This window comes from Hyalella azteca, unplaced genomic scaffold (assembly GCF_000764305.2).
Source record: "Hyalella azteca isolate HAZT.00-mixed unplaced genomic scaffold, Hazt_2.0.2 contig16863, whole genome shotgun sequence".
Taxonomy (NCBI): Eukaryota; Metazoa; Arthropoda; class Malacostraca; order Amphipoda; family Hyalellidae; genus Hyalella; species Hyalella azteca.
The window spans coordinates 592-10,043 of record NW_025946670.1 but is presented as its reverse complement, the minus strand read 5'-3'; the positions used below and the strand labels follow the sequence as shown (position 1 = coordinate 10,043).

Below are 9,452 nucleotides of genomic sequence, written 5' to 3'. Positions count from 1 at the left end.
TTTTCCTATTAATCCAATTCAGGTCAACTTCAAACTCCACCTGATGACATTATCAGACCTTAAAAACATTTATGTAATTAATGTCTAGGGCGGATTTCAAAACAATTTAGATTGAAACTGGCAAAGTGTGAAGTTATGTTGTAGGCTAATGTTTGACATAATAAAAATTAAGAAATTAGAAGATCAAATTATACTAAATCCAATTTACCAATTCTAAATTTTTCAGGCACGTGGTGCTTCCAAAAGACTTGGTGAAGTTGGTGCCCAAAACCCACCTGATGAGCGACAAGGAGTGGAGAGGCATCGGTGTACAGCAGAGTGAAGGATGGGTGCACTACATGATACATGACCCTGGTCAGTTGACATTTTGAAATGGCTCTTGAGTTTGGATTTATCAAAAATCATTAAATTATTTGTAATTAAATTGAGTTTCATTGTATTAAATTGATTGAATTTATCTACATTAATCAGTTGCAGTGATGTATAATAAGCTCAAGTATTTTTGAAACTATTTATGCAGATATTGTTGACTTATTTGAAATAAAATTCACTACTTAAGAGAGCCTAAAAATATAAAGTGATGAACTTGTCAAAGCCTCGCATTAGTCAAGAAATTGCATATAATATACTATTAAAATCAACTGTCTTTTATTATTTAAACTATTATAATGAATTAATGTACTGAAATGAATGCCTTATTCATTGATGTCTTTTGCCCTCCAATTTCAGAGCCACACATCTTGCTGTTTCGTCGGCCAATTTCCAAAGATTCTACGGCAGTGAAGAAGTAATCCACACAAAGTCTAGTATATGATGGAGTCTCACTTTAGAGAACTGGTATATCCTGTCCATTGATTCTGTTAACATTACTCTATATTAGCGTCTTGATTTTTATTTAGATCTATTAAGTTCGTTTTATTGATCTCGTGGCAGTGTCTGAGATTTTAAATATGGCAGTGCCATTCTAGTTTTTTATGCCCTAGTGAAGTCTTCTAGTTATGTCTAGTGATGGAACCCTCCGTTATTTATTGTTTAGAACCATCTGATGATGGTTGAGATAAATGCGCTCCCGGGCTGCTGTTGAATATTTGTACAAATTGTCTTAGGTTTTCCTAACTAGTTATCAATAAACTATTTTGGTGAATGTCAACATTGTTGTTTCCTACTTGTGCCTGCGTCCTGAAATTGGATATGCAAGGAAAAACGTAAAAGGTAGATTTCAGTCAAATTTTGAGGGCTTTTATTTAGGTGCAAGATGATGTGGATGCGACACTAAAAAAATACAAGGTTACGGGTACAGGATATTACTTCAATGCATGAAAACTATCAACAATTTAATTTTGCATCGAGTTCAACGATGACCCGATTCATTTCAATCGATGAGTATTTGAAAGACTACATTCCATTACTGATTAAGAATGATGAATGACTAGATTATTTTGAACGTTTTTACTAGTAGATTATTGAATACATTGCAACAAAATGTGCATAATCTACGTTAAAAAACGATGTAAAAATTTGGTACTTAATTGCACTCAGCGAAGAAGATGAAGTTATCCATTTCTTATCCGTAAGATTTTTGAAACTAATGGCTATGGTACAGTGGGGATGAACAACACGCTATTTTCCGCCCGAGAAATGTTGCAAGATGTCGTCCAGCAGATGGAGTTCAGAACTGGTGCTAGTTGAATATCAAATTTAAATTGATGTTCAATAATTGTTGTACTTGGCGGTTCAACCCGTGTCCATTTGAATATTAAATAAACCACATAATTGTCACCTTTGTAATCGATAAATTCAAATAGACGGCACGAAGACAATTTTATGAGGCTTTATTCGCACGGCGAAGCTGATCAAGGTCATTGCAGATCTATTGAACGTTATGAGGAATAAATGCATCAATGGAATTTACAACAAAACAAATAAATAATAGGAATGACTGACATTATTGACAATAATATTCAATTTAAACTAGCATCTCTCTAAATGAACGTCTTCGATCCTTGATATGCGTGGTGATGACGTCATCAGTCATCCAGGCTGACGTCATCAGTCATCCAGGCTGACGTCGCTGACATCATCAGTCATCCAGGCTGACGTCGCTGTCGTCCCCGGCATCCGCGGCTGACGACCGTATGCAGGATGCCGGCACCAACGTGCGGTCTGGCAACGATCCGTGCCTGTGTAAATAAATACTTCGCGTGAAACGTCAAATTGTACAATTCAACTACGAATTTTATTATTACTCCACGAAGAGATTGTCGTGACGTCAGGTACAACTTTGAGGCCATGGTCCCTCGGTAGAAATGAAACTATGATTAAGTTAGAAGGTGAGTGAAGAAAATGTAACAAGATGAAGGATAAAAACTGTTATATACTGCATACAAATAATAGTTTAGTCATGTCCATCACAGGCGACCTTTCTTAGTTAACTCATAAAATTTAGCAACTTTCATTCATGGCTGATAAAATTTTCTTATTATGACGCCATAGTTTGAATGCAAGTAATTTTTCTGGTGACTCGTCGCAACTCACAACATATTGTAATCCAAAAAATATACCTTGTCTAATACAAAAATAGGAGCTGAATCGTTATCTAATACAAAGATGGGAGCTGAATCGTTACCTCGTNACATAGACCGTGACGCACTCAATTAAGACATGCAAACTAAAAGTAGAACATAGACCGTGACGCACTCAATTAAGACATGCAAACTAAAAGTAGAACATAGACCGTGACGCACTAAATCAAGACATGCAAACTAAAGGTAGAACATAGACCGTGACGCACTCAACTAAGACATGAAAACAAGACATGCAGACTAAAAGTAGAAAATAGACCATGACGCACTCAACGAGGAATGACTCAAGATCTGTGGCATAGAAGTCGTCCCCCAAACTGTCGGTGAGGCGAACGAAGTTGGAGATCATGAGCCCACCTCTGTAGACCAACAAGGCCGGGACACCGTTCACCACCTGCGCATTTGTGAACGCATTAAATATAATATGAATTGTTCACAAGGCAACCTAGTGTAAGATGCTGTGCTGCTTGTTTTAGAAAGCATCCCAGGCTCTACAATATATATTCTATGTACTCGCACAACAAAATGTTGTAAGTATTACTTTACAAGCTAGGAATTACAGTAATGTTTGCACGTACATTTTGATAGATTTTTCGCATGGCAAGAATGCACAAATGTGCCAGTTGTCATTAACTTTAATTGTGAATTTATATAATCTGAAGACTAAATAACGTAGCAATTTACCTAACTTGATATCAGAAATCATGAAAAATGACACAATGTTTTCGAGTCGAATAGGATAAAATGGTACTCTCTCCCACCACTCTCTTAGTCGTCCAAAATAACCACTTCTAAAGAAAAAAAAATCCCTTACGAGATAAAAAAAGTAATTTTTCAACATTTAGGACAGTACCCAAAATTTTGTTCGGACATGGCTAATAGTGAGCATCATCGAAGTCACTTCAGTAATCTATTTCATCTGTAACAGAATACTCTCACTTTACACCCACTTTTGACTACTGTAATTATTCCTGACTACTGTAGGAGTGGTGCAGTGAAGGCAAAGCATGATTAGCACACAATTTGTTTCATTTACACCTGCTCATGTTCATCAACCTGAACTATCGTCATGCAGTTGTTCCAAACTGGGTCAATTTACACGAGGTCAAATTTTCAGTTTTCCTAGTGTCGTAATGGACATGTGACAACAATGCTATCGTTAATGTCACTCCGTATACATATGACATTTGGGGGACAGGATTAACTGCTAATTGTGTCGCGCATAATGAATTTGGTAACAAGCTTGAAAAAACATCAAGAATCACTGACAGAATGGCTTCAGAGTATAGTGTTGGATAGCAGAGCCATGGTGGTCCGGTGGTTATAGTTTCGACTGCCAGGATTCGAGCAGTAAGTTGCAAGTTTGATCCCAGTTTCCTGTGACAGGTCTGGTTGTAAAAATCGGCCAGATTGCCAGATGTTGGAGAACAGCATGAGTAAAGCAAAGAGCAAAGAGAGAACAGCATGAGTAAAGCAACGGGTTCGAAATCCCAGCAGGCTGTAAGAATTCTGCAATGACTGGAATTGGCGAAATTTAGCCAACAACATTTTGCCAATTCGACGCTGACATCACAGCTACTACTACTTTTACTCACAAATTTGCTGGAGAGGCCGGCGGTGGTGGCGCTAAGCTCACAGAACTTGACGTGTTCATAGTCTTGAGCGAGGCAGGCAAGGCAGCCTGACACCGCATCGCAGCCTGCAGCGTCCTATATATAAACAATGAATTAATGAACATTGAAATAAATGTAGGCATTTATGACACAGAAAGCGACGGGTTAAAAAAATAATAAGGCTACTAGTGTACTATATAAGGAAGAGTCATTAAAAAAAAAAGAGAATTTTAATATTACATTTAAAATCGAGGTAAGAACAATGAAATAATCAGGTAAAGATTAACATGAAATAATAAATGATTAATAAATAATAATATTTATTAATCATTTATTAATAATATTTATTTTATAATATTTATTTCATAATATAATTATAATTTTATTTTATAATATTTATTTATCATTTATCAATAATATTTAATTATAATAATAATAAATGATTAATTCAAAGCTACTGAGGCTTTAATAGAAGCGATTTATTTAGTTTATTATAATTAATATACTGCAACCAAATAGAAGAATGGATAAAAAAGTGCAGATGCAGAGATTAAATGCAAGAAATTTAGTATTTTTTTTACCAGCTTATGTTTTTAATGGGATTCTTTTACAGCTTCACTGGTGCTTACCTTGCGATATATGTGCACTATCACAGTTACTTTCTTGTCCTCCTCATCAACTGCTTTCAAAAACTCCTCGGTGCTTTTCAAGTGAACCACTCGGCCAAACTTGACAGAGCTTTAAAAAACCCTTCAATTCAACATTTATTCTGGTAAATAAACTACACCTTGTTATTTAAAAAAATATTCAAAGACCCTTTTTTTCTGGTAAATGAACAACTTTTCATTTTAAGCAAATATCAATTCAAACATTAATTATCATGAATAACCACAACACTTTATTGAAAAAAAAGCATTCATGTCACCATGTATTCAGGCAAATAAAATACAACCATTTACTTCAAACAAACCACACTAAAATTTCGGTCAATGACATCCAGAAGCTGGGATTTATTTCTAGTTTACTAGCCTCTCACATAAAGTAATTCACCAATTCAACTTTGCCTGTTCCATCATCTCCTGCATACGCTGTGCAATGTAGGACTCCAGAACTGCTGCGTCAAGCAAGCTGTCAACATCGTCTTTGTCTTCATTTTGGGCAGCTTCAGCCTTCTCATCCTCTAGCTGCATAGATAATAAACCAATTACAAAATGATTTAAACTTTATCAGCTTAATCACAAGCCAAAATAGGCTAAAGGAAAACCCCTCAATAATTAATTTTTCATTTTTTCTATTTATACTCACAAGTCATCTTCAGAAACTTATCTTCTGAAGAACAATTAAAAATATTTACATAAGTATAATCTGAAGCTTAAAAGCTCCTGTAAAGAATAAGGAAGTGTAAATGTATTTTTAAATAATTTTTTTCCTAAGCATAAGTAATATAGTTATTGGTCTTACTAGCGTATAGTTTGCACACACAACTAATTTCAACTAAAGCTTGCACAAGATGACCATCACCTGGAAGTTGTTGCATGCTACTTGCATCCCAAGTAATAAGGATTTGACATAATTTTTGGGGGGAGAGGTCACATTCTCAATTTTCTGAGTGCTTACAGCAACAAAATACCTGCAATCCACACCCTGCCTTAGCATGGACACAGACTCATAAAACTAGCTCACATGAGAACGACATGTGAGGGCAAGTTTCTTGGCAAGTTGAATTCTTTCCTTTTCTTTTTCTTTTCTCTTCTCAGTTTCCATCTGCTTGTAGTTCCGCCAATCCTTCAGGACTCCCTTTGGTCCTGTCTGTACACACAAGTCCAAGAAATCAATAAAAATTTTTAAACAAATGAAACATTTCATAAGAGCTAACAAGGAAAATTGAAAATCTCAAAAGGTAAAATCTCTTCATACAAAAAATTGCAAAAATAGACATTTCCAGAATTACACAGGCTAAAATTTATAGGAATATATACTTTATTGAAGAAAGCAAATGCTTCATGGTGGACAATTTCACCATACATAGAAAAAACAAAATTCACTAAAATAAAAATGCACTTTACTTTCCATTTACATAGGTACTTGACATAAACATGAGTATAATGCAACACACTTTCACTTTAGTTAAATTTAAATACAAAAGTTCATTCAAATTTTTTCAAAACAAATACAAATAGTACCAAAGGTCCAAATTTTAAATAAAAAAAAGGGTTACATTCATACATTTGTTGAAGAACCCTCCCATGGCTGTAGTTCCTTGGAGCCGCAATCAATAGCAGCATCTTGGAGAATTTTATTGCTGCCGCTGGCTCCTTGATCTTCATCACTGAAAAAAGTTTACAATAATTTGGTAAATAAATTAAATTTGAATTTCTCAAAAATTACATGAAAGTGTCTTTGTTCTATGTTCCATTCAAAATCTTAACCTATGATTCACTTCATAAAAAAATCACTGATTTTGTGTATATATTCATATTGCATTTAAGCACTTGGTAAAAAAATTACACACAGCAATTTAATTAACAATAATCCTACAGAAACCTTAAGTCAAAAGCCCCTAGACATGCAAAAAATTATGAGATTATTGTTCATCTGGTCAACTGAGAAATAAAGAGAGAAATTTTATCTTGCATACGGTACATACGGTAGTACTTACACTTTATCATCATCTTCTGGACTGGACTGCTCATCTTCTGAGCTGCTACAATAATACTGCAGTTTTTCACCCAAAAGTCTATCTTCCAAGGTAGCCATAATTGTCCAGTAAAACTAATTAGATTAATTCAAGTGGAGTCCTGTAAACAAATTAGAATAAGTTGAGGACATTGTTGTAATCCTAGGCATAGTGGCAAACCATTAACCAATTCCAACAACATATACATTTCCCCATCTTTATTTATATACAATAATATACTACATAATTAAATGCATGCAATACTTTCAATGATTCAATACACATAAAAACATGGAACAATGAAAAACACTGTCATGACAAAACACCAATATAAATTACATGCCTGAGCATATCCCATCAAGACAATGCATTAAACCTAAAAACCAATACAGGTATATACCTATATAAATCTGCAAACACACCATACAAATAAAAAAAATTAAAACAAAAACCTCAGCCATATATTCTAAAACCATCTAAATTAAAACTACAGTTAGGTGCAAGCATGGAAAACTTCCACCATTAGGGCCGCAACGAGAGCTTCCCCACCATTTCCAGAACCGTGCAATTTCAGCCAGATGAATTAACTCCTATCTAATTGTTAACAAAAGTGCAGGATCGGGCAGCGAGATTCCACATGTATTAAAAATTTGTCCTAATGGAGCCTCAAGATTTCAGAAACAAGTAGGAAAACTTCAATCTTGGCTGGATGTATCTCCTGGCTCCACAACCTCAAATTATCTTGCATTATGTCATTCTCAAATAATTTGCTCACCAGACTGTATGGGATTATCAATGAGTCATAAATCAATTGTCAACCATAGCCTCTTACCTTATAATAGCATGAAATACCTAAATAACCTAATATAATTTAACATAACTTACCGTCAAATGGGGTAAAAAGGGACGGATTTGAGCATTTTTTATCAATAACTTCTTACCATAAAACATTTCAGAAACAAGTTTAGGCTCATTTTATGGCTCTTTGCGACGGCTATCGAATGGCATATTAAAAAAATTCCATATGCTATTCGTAAAGTAAAAGTAAAACCATCCCGACTTACCCCCCAGAATGGGATAATCCGGGACACTTGCAATAAAAGTTAATTTTATAACGTTTGAAGCATGCAGAGTGTACTCTTCCATTACTAACAGTACTCTGAAGTCCTCCTCTTTCATTGTAGATGATGTAGATATAAAATAAATTACATTCTCTGTGATTTTTACTTGTTTATCCTTTATTGATATGATATTACCATATTCATTAATTACCATACTATTAATGCAATATTACTGTATCCATGGACATGCCATTGAGCATTGACAACAACCTTGTCCACTGCAAGCTTCATATCAGCAGCCATGTAGCATTTCTTATACATCTGTAAGCTTACAGGATGGTTTGTAATTCCACACAATTTTAATCGGTCAAGTGATTTCACTATAACAAAAAAGATCGTGAAAAACATACATGAAACAGAAAATAATGTTTTAGTGACAGCCATAATATGTTTTGGAAAAATAAATCATAGTTTAGGTTAATTACTTTTCATTTTATGATGCCCGGTGCACAATTCTATATATAGCATTCTATGTACAATTTTGTTTTCATTTTATGATGCCCGGTGCACAATTCTATATATAGCATTCTATGTACCAGTACGTACAATTTTGTGATGACCGATGATGCACTAATTTATCGATAAGTGAATTTTTTTCCGCTGAGCAAGGTAAATTTAATCAAAATTCTTTGTTGGTAATCAATTTTTTTGTTAACTGAGTCTGGACCCTTTGCTGACTTTCTACTCAGAATCTACTGTAAATGCATTTTTAAGGGTGTCTCTAATTACCCCCGTGGGGTGTCCCTTTTTATTCCGTTGTGCGGAAATGGCTGCCATTTTTTTTTGGAATGAGATAGACAAATTCCATCAATTACATTTTCAAGCCGACACCTGGGTGCAACTTTTATGTAAGTAAAATTTTTTAATATGGCAAATATTTTTTTTTGCTCCAGACCTTAGCAGAGGTACTTTTCAAGAATTGCACTTTTCACACTTTTTACAGCAATTTTTTAGAGATAGTAAATGTTCGATTTCTTGACTAGCTTCATACATAATAGATAGGTAGTAAAAATGTTGAAGTTAACACCACTATTTTTAGTTTTGGAACATTTTAATTAGTTTAGCTGCTACAACATTTCTACAAAATGTGGGACGTGCGTCCTGATTTACCCCGCCCATCTTTTTACCCCGTTTTGGCGTTTGATGGTACCAGTAAGGTAAACGCTGAAGAGGGCCGCAGAACATTAGCTATAGTACCCAGTAGAATCATTCATTTACAATTGTACCTTAATGTATTTCATGTTTTATTTCATTATCTTTCGAGTGTCATGTGCATGTTATTAATCTTGTATCTTGTTTCCCTTGTGCTGACGCAATACGACTCACCACGTGTCAAATATTGCCACACACAGTGACCGCGTGACGGAATATAGGGATTTGGTAGGTTTCCATTCTAAAGGCTTTTTTAATAAATATGGCAACATTTTGTGACGTTTCATCGTTGCTGACGCGTAAAGGT

The 9,452-nt window shown here is 34.7% G+C and overlaps 2 protein-coding genes across 3 annotated transcripts; one reads left to right on the top strand and one right to left on the bottom strand.

Annotated features, from left to right (window-relative positions):
• Positions 1 to 226: 226 nt before the first annotated feature.
• On the top strand, positions 227 to 1,150 carry LOC108675953 (cyclin-dependent kinases regulatory subunit; the record flags this gene model as incomplete). Its single annotated transcript, XM_018164011.2, is given in 2 exon segments — positions 227 to 354; positions 730 to 1,150. Coding segments are annotated over 2 exon segments (190 nt in total), but the record flags the coding sequence as incomplete, so codon positions are not given.
• A 73-nt stretch (positions 1,151 to 1,223) lies between these two features.
• LOC108675956 (phosducin-like protein) lies at positions 1,224 to 6,994 on the bottom strand. 2 transcript variants are annotated; one of them, XM_018164014.2, is made up of 9 exons: positions 6,855 to 6,994; positions 6,422 to 6,524; positions 5,879 to 6,004; positions 5,246 to 5,379; positions 4,825 to 4,933; positions 4,178 to 4,291; positions 2,852 to 2,976; positions 2,106 to 2,180; positions 1,224 to 2,074 (listed from the first exon to the last, which is right to left on the bottom strand). In XM_018164014.2, the coding sequence occupies exons 1-9, from the start codon at positions 6,950 to 6,952 to the stop codon at positions 2,050 to 2,052; spliced, it is 909 nt and encodes a 302-aa protein (XP_018019503.1). In that variant the 5' UTR covers positions 6,953 to 6,994; the 3' UTR covers positions 1,224 to 2,049. The 2 variants fall into 2 exon arrangements, with proteins under 2 accessions (XP_018019503.1, XP_018019502.1); XM_018164013.2 differs by having other exon boundaries at positions 1,224 to 2,180.
• Between the last annotated feature and the right edge of the window lie 2,458 nt (positions 6,995 to 9,452).